The sequence below is a fragment of the Cricetulus griseus genome, chromosome 3 (genome assembly GCF_003668045.3).
Source record: "Cricetulus griseus strain 17A/GY chromosome 3, alternate assembly CriGri-PICRH-1.0, whole genome shotgun sequence".
Classification (NCBI taxonomy): domain Eukaryota; kingdom Metazoa; phylum Chordata; class Mammalia; order Rodentia; family Cricetidae; genus Cricetulus; species Cricetulus griseus.
The window spans coordinates 7722276-7740092 of NC_048596.1; the positions used below are offsets into that span (position 1 = coordinate 7722276).

At 44.7% G+C, this 17817-nt stretch overlaps 1 protein-coding gene across 2 annotated transcripts in view; it reads right to left on the reverse strand.

Annotated features, from left to right (window-relative positions):
* Rbm20 (RNA binding motif protein 20) overlaps positions 1–17817 on the reverse strand; it is a 192841-nt gene that overhangs the window by 26308 nt on the left and 148716 nt on the right. Inside the window, exons 4-7 of one of the 2 annotated variants that reach the window (XM_027407021.2) lie at positions 17329–17420; positions 16561–16655; positions 4824–4964; positions 2650–2781 (exon numbers count right to left, since the gene is read on the reverse strand). In XM_027407021.2, the coding sequence (XP_027262822.1) occupies positions 2650–2781; positions 4824–4964; positions 16561–16655; positions 17329–17420 (460 nt within the window). Of the gene's footprint in view, positions 1–2649; positions 2782–4823; positions 4968–16560; positions 16656–17328; positions 17421–17817 lie in introns of both variants that reach the window. The other variant, XM_035443060.1, reaches the window with a different exon arrangement.

A 17817-nucleotide genomic window follows, 5' to 3' on the forward strand; every position in this document is an offset into this window, starting at 1 on the left:
TTCACCATGGATCGTCCAGTAACTCGATCTTGGCAAGTTGTGGAACTTCCATTAGACTCAATATCTTCATCTGTAAAAGTGAGATTGTAATACCTGTCTGGCAGGACTGACGTCAAGATTAAAGTAGATAATGTATGAAGGTAGTTAATACATTCCTTGCCCTAGAGTTGCAAGACCTAATTAAAGGTACACATTATACTCTTATAATTACTGTGATTATCTGCCCTGCACACCTCACAGGATACTGATGGTGAGACTGAAAAGAAAATTGCTTAAAACCAAGGAACTCAAGTACAGTCCTGTGTGGATCTGAAGACTGGGGTTCACAAAGGTTAAGCAAGTTGGCTCAAAGCAGAAAGGGGCAGAGCCTAGGACGGTGCTGTCATTCTCTATCCAGCATAGTGCACATATTGGTTGGTTCCTTGTTTCCACATATCTCCTCCCATCAGACTAAGTTCCTCACACACTGGCTTCCTCCATGCCCAGGGCACCAGCTCAGTTGCCACCCACGGTGGGCACTCAGGGAACATTTGCTGAGCTCAAGACTCAGACCACGAGATATCTTTAACAGCAACTCCGCACCACCCCAGACTGTGCCTCATAGAGTGTTGTTATGCCTTGGAACTTCAAGAAACTACTGTTGTTCACCCTAACTCAAATCTTATGATCTTTCATTTGGAGGCCCAGGCTCCACTGGGAACTCAGTATAGAAATTTAATTCCAGCCCCCAGGGGAAAACAGGAACTGGCCAGGCAGGAACAAGGTGGAGCTTTTCACCTGTCCCAGGCTTTTATTACAGAGAAAGAATCCAGGTTGGGCCTGAAGCAGGGTTCGGGAAGGAACTCCAGAGGCAATAATGCAAGCTGAGCAGAGAGGGGCCCAGGGCAACTGGTTGACATGTTACCCCTTCTGCGAATGTTGACTTGTTAGAATGTTTGTATTTGCTGGAAGCAACCTTAGGCTTTGTCATCTGATGTCAACCCTCAAGATTAAGGGCTGTGAGTTGTGAACAAATTGGACCCTAAGTAAAGATGGAAATGAACTAGAAAAAAAAAAAAAAACATTAGGTGGAACAGTGGAAAGCATGAAATAAAGGGGCAGGTTAAACACCAATATGTCAACAATTATAATAAACACAAACAGACTGAGTGTTTCAGTTAAGAGAACAGCAAATCAACCAGAAGACAAAATATAAAAGAAAATCACAGGCAGATGACTTAGAAGAAACTTCCCACCAAGCAAACCAGAGCCAGTAAACATATGGGAAAAGAAGTACTCAACCTTCTAAATCATCAGGAAAATAAAAAATAAAACTGTGATAAACCAGAACACTATACCCACCCCACACCCAAATTTAAAAGTTAGACAAAGTAAGGTTAGCAAGAATGTGAACCACTACAAAGTTTCATCATCTATGAGGAGAATGTTAGACTGTGACAAAGACTTGGGAAAGAGCTCATTGTGACCTAGCAAAGTTGAGGTGAGCCTGACTGGTCATCTAGCAAGTTTCAATTCTATCCATGTGCATTTGTACCATGATAACACATTTGACAAGTGGATCAGCACTGGCGTTAATATCCCCAAACTAGAAACAACTTAATGCCCATCAGATAAGATAAACACATGACAGAGCCACGAAACAACATTTTATAGAACAATGAAAAGACATGGAAGTGAAAATGTTAAATATATATATATATATATTTATAGTAATATATAATTACTAATATATATATATATATATATATATATATATATATAGTTTAAAACCGGGAAAAGCTAAACTCCACTACTTAGGGTGATATGAACAGGGGTGGAGCTAAAGAACAACACAGAAATGATTATCTTCGGAGCAAGGAGAGTGGAGAAGGATGGCTGAGCATGAGTAGGGCCCCAAGGACTCCTGAGTATTACCCATATTTTATTTCTTAACTTTTGTGGTGCTTTATGAGGCATATGGATCTGACTCAAGATTAATAGTAAATTGCAACTAATTAATTCTATACAGATGATACAACTCAAGAAAAAAAGGAAAAGAAGAAAGCAGAACAAGCTAAAATGAAACCAAAGCCCACTTTGGGCTGACTGAATACATCTGTGTTCTGAGAGTGGTCCAGTCAGTCAAGTGTTTCTTAGAAGGACTTATATGGACTTCAGATACCTACGGAGGGTGGAAGAGAGAACAAGAGATGGGGGGGGTGCTGGAGGAAGAAAATGTTATCAGAGGTCTGAATGCACCAAGGAGTTGTATTCAAGGGTGGAATCACCCTTACCCAAACACAACCACCCTCCTTCCTCCTTCAGGACTTCTGTGTGCATCTTTCCCTCCAGATGCCTCACCCCTACTCGCCTCAATGAAGAGGTTTCTTTTTCGCATATGTTATTGATTGATTGAGAATCTCACACATACATATGTATTGATTATGTTCTTCCCCTCCCCAGCTCCTCCCAGAGCCCCCTCTCCCTTCCGTGAACAGTTTTCTTGCCATGCTGTTATTTCCATTTCTAAGCGATAGCCTCAAGATTGGTGACTAATCTTTTTGTTGTTTCCTAAGGTCTTCTTCCCAAGAGTACTTGATAAATACCTGGCAAGCAAGAGGGCACAGCTGGTGCTTGCTGAATGACCGACTAAATGAGGGAATGCTGTACCTTCAGCTGCAATTCCTTGTATCTCTTGGACATCCGGATGAGTAACTTCTCACCATTGATCATAGCAGACTTTTCCTGGTAGTACTGGACCATAGCCTGGGCAGCTTCTGTGTAAGCCATCTCTAAAAAAGCCTAGGGTGGATAGTAAGACAGACAGTGAACTTGACTTTAAGGACCTTAAATGCAAATCGGCACCAGGTATGATTCCATGTTGATAAAGCCTAAAAACACGTGACACAATCAATGTAAACAAGTTGGAGTTGCAAGTCCTTCTAAAGTGGTGTGGGGAGCTGACTGGAAAACCTGATGTTCCAGAAATGTCCTTTATCTTGGTCTAGCTGCTAATTATATGGGTTACATATGTAAAAAAAAATTAATGGAGCTGAACGATGAAGACAAGTATACTTTATGCACTTGGGAGTATCTGTTTTATAGTTCAATAAAAAGAAAAAATCAGCACAAGAAAGAACTCTCTTTGATCCCATGCGTTCAAAGAGAACTTTTTATTAACTTCACCAAAAGAGCTCATTACAGGACGGCTCCTATCCTGGTTTCCATGGTTACCAAACACTATTCTTAATTATGTATGTGCATCCTGAGTTACATCGTCCTATGAAGACCTTGTGGGTTTGGGGGGCCCATTAACCCACAATTCCCATGTGGGCTCTTGTGCACATGGCCTTGGGCTGCCATTTGGTGGTGGTAACATCAAGAGGCAGAAGCCCCAGGGAGCTACTTGAGCACCCATTTGTCTCATTCAAAGAAACAGATTTGAAAACTCAGAGGTTTATAAGCCCCTAGGTTCAGAGGATGGCCAGGCTGCTGAGGCTTGGAGAAAAGAAGCCCCAGAGCATACTGACATGACATCTCTCTTTCCTTAACTGTTCTGACAAACACATTCCATGTCTACAGTTTCTAGTAAACTGTGTTAATGGACATGACCATTTATCCAATCAGTGGCTGTTAGAGTTTTATGTTTGGTTTAAAAGTGGTGTGGACTGATGCTGGTCCCTCCATGTTGAGGTTTACAATAGTGGAAAGGTACTTTAATCTATCAATTTACATTTAGGGGACAATAGCTTTCCTATGTCAGTGAGCAACTCATACCAAAGTGACCTTCCTCAGTTCACAAAGGCCCGATCTGCCTGTGACTAGGGAGTTCTTGTTATGAGTCCCTAATCATGCCCCCTCAGTCCTTCCCCTTCATTGCCTCATCTTCCTCTTTCTCTACTAGTTAGTTTCTGATACATGGCTTTTTCTTTCTTTTTTTTTTAACTACAGTACTGTGAAATATGAGTGACTAAGGAAGCAGGATTCCTTACGGTTTATTTCAAATGATTCCCACCCATGTTTTTCCAAGGTCTCTTGCTTCATCTAAATGAGCACTACTAGCAATCAACCCTCAAATGGGGAAAACACTAATTAATGTAGGTAGCCTTGTTGCCTTAATGTTAAAGTTACCCGACTCTGTATGTTTACCCAACACAGAACTCCGGAGACAAACACACAATGAATATCCTATCGCCAGGCTGAGGAGTGGAGACCACTGCAGTGTCTTCAAATTCTAGAGTTCATCCCTACCCTGAGGAAAGGACTCCTCCACCTGTTCTTTAACTGTCTAAAGCAAAAATAGCCAGTGAAATGAAAGCAAAGGGGGCTGGCTGGAGAGGTGGCTCAGTTAGTTAAGAGTGTTTGCTGCATAAGCATGAGTCCTGAGTTTGGAACCCAGTGCCCATGTAAAAGTTAAGTGTAACCCCAATGCTGTGCATGGGCAGAGACCAAGAGGATTGTGGGAGCTCACTGGCTGCTTGCCTAACTCCAGATTCTGTGTGTGGCTGAGAGTCATAGGGCGGGACACCCAACCTCTTCCCCTGGTATTCTGCTAGGGGCCTTCTGAATTCAGTTACCTGTGCTCTCTATCAGCTCCTCTATGCTCTCCTGCTAGGCGACCTAACATAGGACACCAAAGACAATTCAAAGTATCTCTTTCTAGCAGTTCTTGTCTGGGTCCACATCCAGGCAAGCAGAAGTGATCAGCTTAGAAACTGGGCCTGTAGTATTAGCTCAGAAGATTCACAACACAGCAACTAAAGAAGCCAAAGGTGTCAGCAAGTGTCCGTTCACCACCATGAGGCTCATCATAGATCCCACAGAGTGAACATGGGCACACCTACCTGATTAGTTGACTTCATAAGGATGTAATTAGTGACCTTGCCAAAGGGCAGCCCTAGGTTAATGACGTCATTCTCTGTGCAGCTGCCCTCTGGGAGATTGCAGATGTGTACCACTCGGCCAGCGCCTTTTCTCTGTGCAAACTGCTGGGGACAAAGAGCAGGACTGAGTCTTCAGAGGACATGTCCCTCTACCCCCGTCCAGACATTCCAAATGGCCACCTCCCCCAGATAATGCCAAATGGTCGTTCATAAAAACCAACACAGGGAAGAAACACATACACAGATACACACAAAATGCCAACTTTATGTCTTCTAAATATTTCCAATGAGTAGTAACGTACAAGACTGGAGAGTTTCTAAGGAAGTGTCCATATACTGTTAGTGGGAGCTGCATCTTGACACCCTTTGAAGAAGATATATTTTCTCAATATTAGATAAAAATTAACATATATATAGGCCATAATCCCAAAAGTCCACTTTTGGAAAAGAGTGCCTGATTAAAATTAATTAGTTAATTAATTTAAAGGAGCATGTGTACAAGACATTTACTGAATATTTAAGGGGTAGCAGAATATTTTGGGAACAGCCTGCATGTCCAACAATTGAGGAAGCCTAGGTAAATGATGGCTCAAGGGTAATATGGAAAATTCACAGGCATTAAAAGGAAGCCAATGTGCTGATATGGAATATTTTTAAGATAAATTGTCAGATGAAAAACATGTTGCAAATTAGCATGTATACTATAATTTTTTGAGAGGAAGGATCATATGGAAAACAGAGAAAACAAGAACTGTAAAATTTGTGATAATTATTGGAGGTGAGTGACAGGAACTTCAGAGTTAATTATGCTCACTCCAACAAGTTTGAACGTTTGAATTTTGTGGTTTGTTTGCAGTGAAATTTTTTACAGGTTATCAGCAAACACAGAGAAAGGCGGGGACCGAGTATCAACCTGCCAAGGCCTGTTCCCCTCAGAGGAGCGGAGCAGGACAGGGAGCAAGGACAGATGTGCTCAACCTGCTTGAAAGAGTCCTTATATTGTTCAACTTACAATTTTAAAAAGTTCCATTAGATGAAAAGGATGACAGGGAGGCTTTTAGAAACCAAATATGTGCACACAGATATTCATGGCATCAGCATTTCAAAACATTTTTCAGCCTTGGGATCCTTTCTTCAAACCAAAGCTTGCTCAGCAACCAGATACACTCAGCAAATAAAAGGGTCTAAGGAACACAGCTTTGAAGCCAGGACCTGTGTTGGTCCCAGCTCCTGGAAGATGCATATGGATTAGCTTTGGTCAAAGTTTAGTCATCCCCAATGTCCAGGAGAGCAGGAACCAGGAACCAGATAGCAACCCAACATGGGAGAGACTGGTGTAGCCTTCAGAACCCAGAAACCAGCCCAGTGCTGCAGCATATATTAGCAGTCATCACTTTCTCAAGTAGGGTGAATTTCAGTAACTAATTATGGTCTGACTCTGCTGAGGTAACAGAAAGGGGGCATTTCAGGCCGCATCCCTAACAAGGGCTGGTACTTAGGGAAATACTACCATGAAAGCCCGCATTTGTCTCATCTAGGCTGAGAACAATTAGACTCAATTATCATTTCCTTTTATGGTTCCACCTTGAATTAGAGACGCTTCAGGTGCCCCTTCCAGACTCCACCCTCCAATGGCGTCCAGATGTCAAGCAATTTCCCAAAGGGGAGCACTGATTCAGTATGAGGCTCCCAGGAGCACCCACTTCTTCCTCTCCGGAGGAGCACCACTTCCCCTCAGGAGGAACCCCACCACCACCACCACCACCCACGCTGCATGCAGGGGAGAGTCTGAACCTAGGTAACAAAGACTGAGCCCTGGAAATGAGGATGAATTGACAACCATTAAGAGCCAGGGCGGGGATCTTTACCTCCCACTGAGGTGGTCCTGAGGCAGACCCAGCAGGACTCCCAATCAAAGCAAAGCAGCTAGTTCTCTGACTTGACCCCAGCACTCTGCCTGGTTGGCTCTAAGCATGGCACGTTTCTGCCCCCACATGACCTTGCTGAGGTTAGCCTGAGTGCCATGTGCTTGGACAACACAGTAGCCAGACAAGCAGGGAGATTCTGGGCAATTTCTCTCCTAGCAATTCCAGTTGCCTAGTGACCAGGCACGGGGACCAGCATCCCTTCATTGTGTACTCTGAAGAGATAATTTAAGAGGCCTTTGTCTGAGCCCAGCAGAATACACAGGGCAAATGAACAGACTACCAGTCGCCAAAGACCTATAGACTTCCACTCAAAGGTGCTGAAATAAATCCATAGCAAAGTTCTTGCTCACATTTAGAAGATTCAATCCTTGACCCCTCCCCACACTCTAGCCAGAAATGGAAACAGACTTTTCTTGATTTTTTTTTTGATGTATAAAAGATTAGTATTCTTCTAGTTAATTATCTCATTTTGGAGCTCCCAACCAGTGAACCACACACAGGTCTTAGATGTACCAAGATACCGATTTCCTAAGCCTGGAGGCCACAGACCTCCAATGGCAAACCCCTCACTCCATCATTTTTGAAGTGAGCCATGAGATGAAAATCTTAAGAAGTGCTATGTTTATGGTTTGTTCTGGGTTGTCTGGTTTCAGATGTGACAACCCCTATACTGTTAGAAAGACAAAATGTTTTTTATGGATTAAATTATTTTGCTGCTACTTAGAAAACCTCAGCCTACATTCTTTATCATCTCTTTTGTAGATATTAACTGCAATTTAGACTCGAGCCATGTTTGATTCACAGAAAAGAAAATAGGCATTATTGCTCTATTCTTGAAACAACTTATATAAACATGTCTATTATCTGCCCTGTTCCCTATGAGAGATCTTTATGAGGAGAGAGAGGGATGGTCAAAGGGAGGAGGCAGGAGAAGGAGGAGGGAGGCAGAGGAAAGTCCCTGGGTGGTACATATGGAGTGAAATTTGATCTCTGATGACTGCAAGAGCTTTTGATCAAGCAGCAGGATGCTATGTGGTAATCCCAGGTTGGGTCCGCTAATTAGCCCTAAATGTTCTTTGGAGTTAATGATACAGTAGCCTTTCCCTTATCTGTAGGGAATACCTTCCAAGACACTTAGTGAATTTTCAAACCACAAAAACTTCCAAGCCCTGCATATACTAGTTTTTCCTACACATACATACCTATTATCAAGTTCAATTTATATACTGGGTGTGATAAAATATTAATAATAACTACTTATGAACTAGAACAATTACAACAATGTATCATAATAAAAAGTCACTTAAAACTTACAAATAAACATAAATTGTTTCTGGAATCTTCCATTTAATATTCTCAGACCTCAGCTGAACTTGGGTGGCAGAAACTGTGCAAAGTGAAACCAAGGATAAGGGGGACCACTGTATTGTTGTAATGGGTGCAGAGATGACATCATGCTCTACTCTACTGATAGTGTCAAAGCAGACATGGCTGAAGAATGCCTCCATCCTTGAAGCTCTTGAGCAGCTCTGCAATCTAACTTAGCATGTAAAATAACTGAACACCTGACTTAGGAGCAAACAGCTGTGTCTCAGCCCATCACAGGCAACTGACTACTCAGGCCATCACAGGCAACTAACTGCTCAGGCCAGGTTCAAATAGGGCAAACACCAACAACCCATCCAATTGCCTTGTGACTCATTTCCTTCCCTGTCTAAAAGTGCTGCTTACTATTCTGTGGAGTTCTGCTTCCTGATTATCCTGGTACCGGGGGATGCATGGATCATTTGGTCAGTTGGAGCCCTGTGAGACTCAACTCATCTAATCTTAGAATGATTAGAAAATCTGACTGATAGTTCTGTAAAAAGGGATAACTGGGTAACACACTAACTGTGGTGACACATTAATTATGATTTAATAAAGATTGCCTGAAGCTTCAGAACGCAAAGTTAGCCACACTAGTTAGCTATAGAAGCTGGTGGTACTATTGAGTGACCAAAGCCCACCCACTCTGCCTCTCGGGAATGTGGGCATCATGTTCTTAAAGTTACTTTCTTTAAGTTGTCTGGGGGTGATGACATCTTTAGCAGATCCTGAAAAGAAAAATTTGGGTTAACTGTCAAGCTGTATCTTTCTTGTCCAGTCTCTGCATAATGGGAAGAAAGTGCAGGTCTTGTCCCAAGCCCTGGCTAGAGTAGTCTGTGAGGCTGGATCATTATCTGACCATCAGCCTGAACCCCAATATCCATCTCTGGATTTCTATTTTTTGTGTTACAATTAACTTTGATAGCTAAAAACATTTCCAAACATGGAATACTTGTGGGTACTTGAGGTAGAAATAACATGGAGGGGTGGGAAGGAATTAGACTTTAAAATCTGGAGGCTTCCTGATGAATGAGAACCTGAATGTAAGAGACAGAGGACCGGGGTTCTCTGATTAGGAGTGTAATCAGAGCTACTGATTAGGAGTGTAACCCAATTCCCTTTACAGTAACCTAGTTTCCCAATACCTGGAACGAGGAAGGTGGCTATATGTCTGAAGTCCTTTCCAAATAGCTCTGCCTTGTATCTCTAAGCTTGAAAATTCTAGTCTTCCTGGAAGCTTTGCCAAGCAAAGCAGGACTTTCCCATGTGAGAGCACAAACAGGAAACCTGGCTCCTCCTACCCGGCAAGGCCAGTGTACCAGTGAATATACCATTTGTTTCCCTCTCCCTGTGACCAGCTGTTCAGCCACACGTGTCCACAAGGCTCTTCACCTTCCAGTGTGGTGCTGGTGATTTTAGCCTTATAGTGCTGCGGATATGCTCCTGGGTCCAGCGCTGTGTTTATCAGCTGCCCTGCTCTAATGATTGCTGCCATGGTGTCAGAAAAGCCTGAGGTGACCGATGTGCTGAGATGCACTGAAGACACGTGTGTCTGGGGTCTCTCTACAGGACGTTCCTATGTCCAGTGTGTGCTTTACTGACACCAGGACAGGGTGGTAGGAGGACTGACTGTTAACTCTGTACCCCTGTAGTTTACTGTGAGCAAGTTACTGAATTCTTCTCGCCCTGGCTTTGCCTGTCTATAAATCCAGGAGAATAAAATCGATTCTTCAAACAGGCTGATTGAGAAGATGAAATGCCACACTGTAAGTTAAGTGCTTTACTATAATGTCTGACCCTTGGCGGGCCCTAAATAAATAAACATTTGTCTCCTTACTTCATCTTACAATGGAAGGGGTTGCTATGATGATCTTGGTTAGGGAAAGAATATTCCTGGAATGAGGTGAGAGAATATCCATATCCTTAAGAAATAAAACGAAGAGTGTTTTCAAGCTACTTCTAAATGATGATTCAGGGAAGAAAATGCTTATCTGACTGACAGACAGACGGTGAGACACATAAAAGAATGATGAGGTAAACTGTAGAAGAGAAAGGAATAGTGAACCCTTCCTGGCAAGAGTCACACAAGAATCCCTTGGGTCTTTTTTTTTTTTTTTTTTTTTTTTTTTTTTTTGTCAGTTTGAAATATACTAAAAAGTATCAGTTTTTTTCAAGAGGAGCTCTGGGATAGAAACAGATGGGTTTTTAAGGAAATGTTTGGCTCTCACCAGCCTGCTTTGTTTTGGCTTGAGGTGCTGATGGGCTCAGTTCACACCCACCATGGGGCTCTGCTTCTGAGCTCCCCAGGACATACACAGGAGACAGGTGCACTTGAGACTTTCCAGCCCAAGGTCAGACCTCTCAAAGAGCTAAGGTGTCAGGGCTGTAACCAAAGCCCTAATTACCAAGCTGAAAGGACAGTCATCCTTTGCCAGCTGGGGAGGCACTGACCTCAGATGGCCCCGATCAGTGGCTGGGGCTTCTCTTCTGCCTGGTGCTGCTCTAATGGTTCTAAGGCTGTACCCCAGACTTCTCAGCTTACCACAAATCTTTTATAGCTGGGTGGAAATGTGAAAAAGAGCAAACAGACTTGGGGCTGAAGGCTCTGAGACCTTTCAATGCCCTTTGTTTGGTGCAGGTAAAAACAGGCTCTGTGTGTGAGTTCAAAGAGATTCTGTTGGAACACCTCAGCATTATAATAATGGCTCAGGGCAGCAGGCCTGTGAGGGAGAGAAGCTTCCAGAGTGTTTCCTGCAGCTACAGATGGTAGACTCTGCCTTCAGTGAATGATTTCTGGGCTCCAACTGGATGTGCTTGGGTGATGTCATTTCATATGGCGGAGGCTCTGCTCTGCTGGTTGCATGCTAAATGCACATGATGAGGGACAAAGGCCAGACGCTGATTCAGAGCAGAGCATGGACATGGGTGTGGATTCCACAGCTCCCTGTGTCTTGAGTTAACGTGACGTAGACACAAACGCTGCTCTAACTGATGCTCTCAAATAGTTCACCAAGCAGACTAGGCTTGACTGCAGTAAATCAATTTTATCGGTGTCAAGGATTTGTCTGTGGCTATTAGGTTGTTCCTATTCTGAGCAACTTTATCCCCATAAACTTTAGAGTCATAGAATGTCAAAAATGGAGGCTTAGCAAGGCATGATAGCACACACCTTTAATCCCAGCACTCAGGGGGCAGAGGCAGGTGGATCTCTATGAGTTCAAGGCCAGTCTGGTCTACAGAGTGAGTTCCAGGACAGACAGAGCTACATAGTGAGACCCTGTCTCAATAAGAAAATACGACAAGGCTGGAGAAATTGCTCAGTAGTTAAGAGCATTGGCCACTCTTGCAGAGAAGTTAGTTCAATTCCCATGATCCACATGGCAGCCCACCACTCTCTGTACTCCAGTTCCAGAGGATCTGACACCCTCTCCTAGCTTCAGGGGCACCAGGAATGCATGTGGAGCACCTCAGACATGCAGGCAAAACATCCACATACATAAAGAAATTAAAAGATTAAGTTCAGTTTTTAAAAAATGAAAATAAGGTGATAAAATAAACTGTGTCCTATGATCTGATTTTGAAGTACCTTTTCTTATTAAACTACCTGCATGTACAAGTTGTGGTAAATGTAGCTTGCCTCCTGTTTTCTCTGCAAAGTAGGATTTTCTATTCATATATATGTTAATAATAGAATTATTTCTACATCATGGTGTATTGTTTTTGTAACAAGAGGAAAGACAATAAAGACTTATTAAAAGAATGTTTAAAAACCCAAAAAAATAAAACCCACCTAAGCCCCCTGTCTCCTTCGTATCAGTCTCTGCAGATGCAGCTGGTGGCTTGGGCTAAAGGGACAGAAACAAGGACAGAGCTGGAACAGAAACAGGAAGGGGACAGCTAGCATGGGCCACACTAATCCCCATGGACAAAGACATGGGGAGAGTCAGGTTCTGAGCTGGGACTCAGAAGGCCTGGCAGGACAGACAAATGTTCTGGAAATGGCCAGCAATCCCAGGGACAGCCTACTCCTTAAGTCTGTGGCCTTTCCTTATTTATGAGTTCCTGGAACACAGAGTATTGGTGAGATAGAAAAATTAAAATGATATGTACCATCCCAGGCCCAGGAGGGCCATCTATGGCACCATCACTAAATAAATGTGAAGGTGACTATGAATATTGCCAACGGTTTTACAGCTACACTTGGACAAAATATGTCTTTAGTGGGTGCAAGAAACCTATTTAGAGCGTGAGGCGTCTGGATGGCCCTTCTAGAAACCTGATTACTCTGTTTATGATGACTAAGACAGCCAGGGAGAAGCCATGGCCCTGTCAAATAGCTTGGCCTAAGTAAGTGAAAGGCAACACCTTTGTCTGGGGACCCTGAATAGAGGGAGAAGGCTGGGGGTACACACAAATCACACGCCACTAGCAACGCAGACAACTGTCACTCCAACGTCCCGTTTCTATCAAAATAAACACAGAGGAGAAAGACTCTGACTAGAACAGGGACAGGGTGAGTTTAGATTCAGCCCAGCTGTTGCCAAACCGTTTGCAGCAGCAACTGATGGTTCCTGGGGGGTTTGGGATTTTTGTGGCAGCTTGGGTATGTTTTGCCCTCCCAGTCCCCTAGCCCCCCTGTCCCTTTGTTCTCCCGCTTAGAAACAGGGAGCTTTCAGAGTAGCAATGGGTTTTTTGTTGTTCCACAAACAATAGTAGTCCCACTGTGACAGTCTTGATTCTGGCTGGTTTTGCTCAACAGAATATGTTCCTGGAAAGTGCGTAAACGGACTCAGAAAGCAAAGGCCCTGGTATAGCGGAAGACATGATTGCAGGGACAAGTGCGTCATAGCCCCCACAGGGTCTCCAAGGGGGGCTGTCAGTCTGCGTTTTCTCAATAAGCATGTATTTTGTAAAGAGAGATGTATACCACACAAAAGAAGCTTCTGAGTACTCTCTGGAGCCTGGCAAAGTCTCCTTTGGTGAGAGTAGCAACCCTCAGATGAGTTGTATAGTCTTTGGAGGCATCTGTAAGCTGGGGCAAGTCGATGACTGCTCTGAAGGGCAGCCCTGAGCCTTCACCAAGCCTAAGAAACAGTCTGCAGCAGCAGCCCAACTCCTCGGCTTCTCTTCTACTGTCCGCAGTGTTTGCATTTCCAGTTTCCCAAAGAGAGGTGTGTTTTCCTTTGATTGCAGTTGGCAAAATAAGCTAACCGGCCACAGCATTTGACAGAACTCCAGTGAATGATAGGGTACTGGCAATGTAGGGACTGGAGGGAGTCCTTGGTCCCCAGATGTCCCTGGAGAGGGTCATGAGACCAGCAAGACATCATAAAACTTAAGATGATAAAACCAGTCAAATGATGCCCTTCCCCCCCCCCCCGTGGGGATCTACAGGAAGCACTCTGGACGCTGGAGCTCATCTTGGGAGATGCTGCAGCAGTGCAGAGGAACCAGATGTCCCCCCATTCCAGAATCTTTACATTAATTATTCCATGGCTGCCCAAGGCTGGGTAAGTCCCCACACCCCTAAGGTTGCCTCAGCCGCTCCTCCTCCTGGGGAGCTTGGGATGGGGTGTAGGGGGAAGGAAGAGAAATTCACTAAGAAGAATCACTGCAAGGAGGAGGTCCCTGAGAACCCGGAACCTCACCCTCAACCTGTGTGGCTCAGTAGTGAGGAGTGGGGTCTCCCACACTCAGAGTCTGAAACCACCTCCGTTGTTCAGCTTTATAACCTCAGGAAGGGTACCAAGTCTCTCTCGGCCCCAGTTCCTTGACTGTTAATAAGGTAATAACAGTGCCCACCTATGGGGCTGTCTGGTGGGGGCTAAATATGATGCAGATAGACTAAGACCACATTAAGAGCAAGAGAAATGTTAGCTATAGTTTAAGGTGGTCTCAGGTCTCCATCTCCCACTAGCTGCTGAGGAGAAAGCCTAATGTTTTACAAACTCCCCACCTCTAGCCAGTTAGGGGGAGTAGTACTCAGAGATTTTTTTTTTTTTTTGGATGAACGCAAAAGGTCAAAACCATTATTAATGTGCAGCACCATGTGACTTATGTTTGCCTGGCGTGTACATGATTTAGAGTGCTTCCCGGGAACCTCAAATCACCTAAAGAGAAGCAGATATGACAACCATTGCAAGGAGAACCCTGACACAGGAACTGGAAGAGTCACAGCTAGCATGAAGCAGTTTTCAAACCATTCTAGGTAGCTAAAGTGGGAAGAAAGACTCCTCACCTAGTAACAACTTGTTCAAAGCTCTGCCACATACACCATCCATGTATGTGATGGACACCTTGTGGTCCATCCCAAGTCAGCCTCGGGCCCTGGGCTAGAAGGCCATGTGTGACATGCCAAGATGTAAGTCATAATACAAACAAGTTACAAGCAGTTCCCTACCTCTCAAAGTCATCATTTGGAGAATCACTGTCCTGCTCAAGGAATGGAGCTGTGGAGAATAAAGATGCTGTGGCCCCACAGCTGTCAGTCAGCTCCAGAAGTGAGACCCGAATTTAGGTCTCTTGGCTGCATGGCCATGGGCTCAGCAGCCCCCACTGGAGAGTAGGGATGATGTCTGGGACGGACTCAGAACTGTCCTGCTCATGTCTCTCACAACCTCTTCTAAGTTTTCCTGTAAGGGGCTCAAATGATACCAGTTCTTTATCTTGTACCCCAACCTCATGGGGGAGTCAATGTGCAAGTCCTGACCCCAGTTTACCTGTCACCCAACCCAGCCTCCCCCAGCCTGGTCACAGCCTCCTCCTTTTCAATACCTGGAGTGAGGGCCCCAGAACACGGTGCAGAGGCCCTCGATGGCCCATTCTGCCTGGGAACAGTGGGGTCAAGAATCAGAGTACCAGATCATACAACCAGTGCCTCGACTTTAACGGCAAGGGACAGACCTAATTGAAACCATGTGTTACTCTCCTGGAGCTGACCCAAGGCTACCTTGATCCAGGCATGGCTCTGAGACGTGAAAGCAAATGACAGAAACCACAAAATTAATTTTGACTGAAACATGAACTTGCATACAAGAACCCTTTCCGAAAGGACTTCTACTCTGCATCATGGATAAATAGAAGTCTGGACCAGGTGGGCCTCGTGTTTGGCCGTGACTGTCACTCACTCCTGACCTAGAAGCTTGCTTTCCCGATGTTTTGCACAAATGCACGACATGTGAAGGAGACAGCACACGGAGGCTGCCCAGCAGAGCTGGTGAGGAGAGAGAAGGAGGCTGCAGCTGTTCTCAGAGCAGACTAGAAAAGCAGGGGCAACGGCTCAAACACCCACCAGATGCCCTCTGGTAGGGCTTGGCCACTTGCGCTTGTTTTTCAGCAGGTTTTGATGGCAGCGCACAGAAGACAGTAGCAGAAAAACATTAGAAGCCAAAGAGAGAAAGGGGGCACCACAGAAAAGGGAAGAGAAGCCAAAGAGAGAAAGGGGGTGCCACAGAAAAGGGAAGAGAAGCCAAAGAGAGAAAGGGGGCGCCACAGAAAAGGTAAGAGAAGCCAAAGAGAGAAAGGGGGCGTCACAGAAAAGGGCAGACAAAGCCTTAGGGCTTGAAGTACTAAAGCACACGTTACAGAGAAAGTAAACAAAACTAAGGACAAAAAACAAAGGCCAAAGCTGGGTGCAGGAGACGCCCCAGATAGAAAATGTGGTGGTGACAACCCAAGTTTGGTCCTTGGAGCCCACACCAAAAGCTAGATGTGTCAGGCTGCATCTGCATCCCAGAACTCCACAATGGAGAAGAGACGTGGAGACTGGAGAATGGCTCTGAAGCTCACAGGCCGCTGCCTTAGCAGCAGAGACTCTGCTTCAACAGGTATGGTTCAACATGAGCGCTGACTCCTGAAACTGTTCTCTGGCCGTGCACATGCTTGCACGCACACGCGCACGCGCGCGAGCACACACACACACACACACACACACACACACACACACACACACACCACATATGCCACACACACACACCACATGCACTACACACAACACACACTTTCATATACCACACACATACACACACACTCACACTCTCTCACACACACTGTCACACACACATACATACACATACACATACACACATTCTCTCTCTCTCTCTCTCTCTCTCTCTCTCTCTCTCTCTCTCTCTCTCTCTCTCACACACACACACACACACACACACACCAGCAAAAGTAAGCACTAAAGCACACAGTGAGACCTGTCTCTACAAACAAGCAGCAGCCAAAGAACACAGGGTGTCATTTTCTGTTTCAACACTTGTAGGATAGATGAACCACCACCCCCTCCCCGCCGCCCCCATCCCACCTCTGTCTAGGGATACAAAGACCCCGCCTCATCTGGACTAGACACGGTTGACAATGCGAACACTTTGGGGATGGTGAGGAAAAGTTTCTGTACTCACATTTGTCCCCGAGGAAGCTGAAGGAAATGTGGGGTTTGATTGAGCAAAGGCCCTTGGAATGGCAGCATACGGTGTCCCAAGATTTGAGGCATAATCTGAATGATAAATGATACCAGGTTTAAAGAAAGCCACAAATGTAACCTTCAGAATTCATAACTGGGGAGATGGCTTGATTGGTCAATGGCTGCCTTGCAGGCCTGGGGACTGAGTTCTATCCCTAGACCTCATGTAAAACAGCAGATATGACAGAACTTGCTTGTATTTCCAGTGTGAGGGAGGCAGAGACAAGAGCATCTCTGAGGATCCCTGCCTCAAAACACACACACACACACACACACACACTCATGACTCAGATACACATGAAAAGAGAAAACTGTAAATTTTCTCTTGCTATTCTTATTAGTGTTTGGCATGATTACACCTCTGGGCTTGCTGTAACTGGCAGCCTGGAGGGTCTGAAATATCCCAGAGAACATTGTCAATACTTGGGATCTGACTGTTTATAGGTGCACAAGAAGTTCATATCTGGAATTCCTGCTTATACATGCACAGGAAGTTCATATCCAGGAAGTACTATCTGTGCACACACAGGAAGCTCATATCCGGAAATTCTGTTTGTGCACACACAGGAAGTTCATATCCGGAAGTCCTGTCTGTGCACACATAGGAGGCTCATATCCAGGAAGTCCTGGATCTCAACAGTGGAAGATAAACCTAAGGACGGATGATTCTGCTGCAAACTGCTGTCTAAGGGCCACTCCCACTCACCCTCATTTCCAGTGGAGTTATAACCAGCTGTGCTGTTTGGGGAGGCACACAGTGTCCCCTCTGCTGAAGCAAGTATACACCGGAGGCCAGCACTAGAGGAGAGTCAGACAATTAGTTTATTCAAGAAGTTAAACAAAAAATGACTATATAACCCCAAATTCTACTATGCATAAAACACCCAAAAGTTGAAAAAATGTATGCAATAAATACTTATGTGTAAATAAAATAAATATATAAAAATAAATAAAGACTCGTGCTTGGTTGCTCACAGCCTTTGTCACCCATGGCACAAAGTAGAAATGTGTCCATCCGAAAGATCAGTGGATACATTGCATGTGTATGTAAGAAAGCGCATATTGTTCATGTATGATGATGTGAGCAAGTTTAAAAAGCCAGGCATGAAAGGCCATTTGCCATAGGAGTGCATTTACACGAAATGTCCATGAGAGGCGAACCCATAAGCAGAGAAGACCGGTCCCCAGGGGCCGC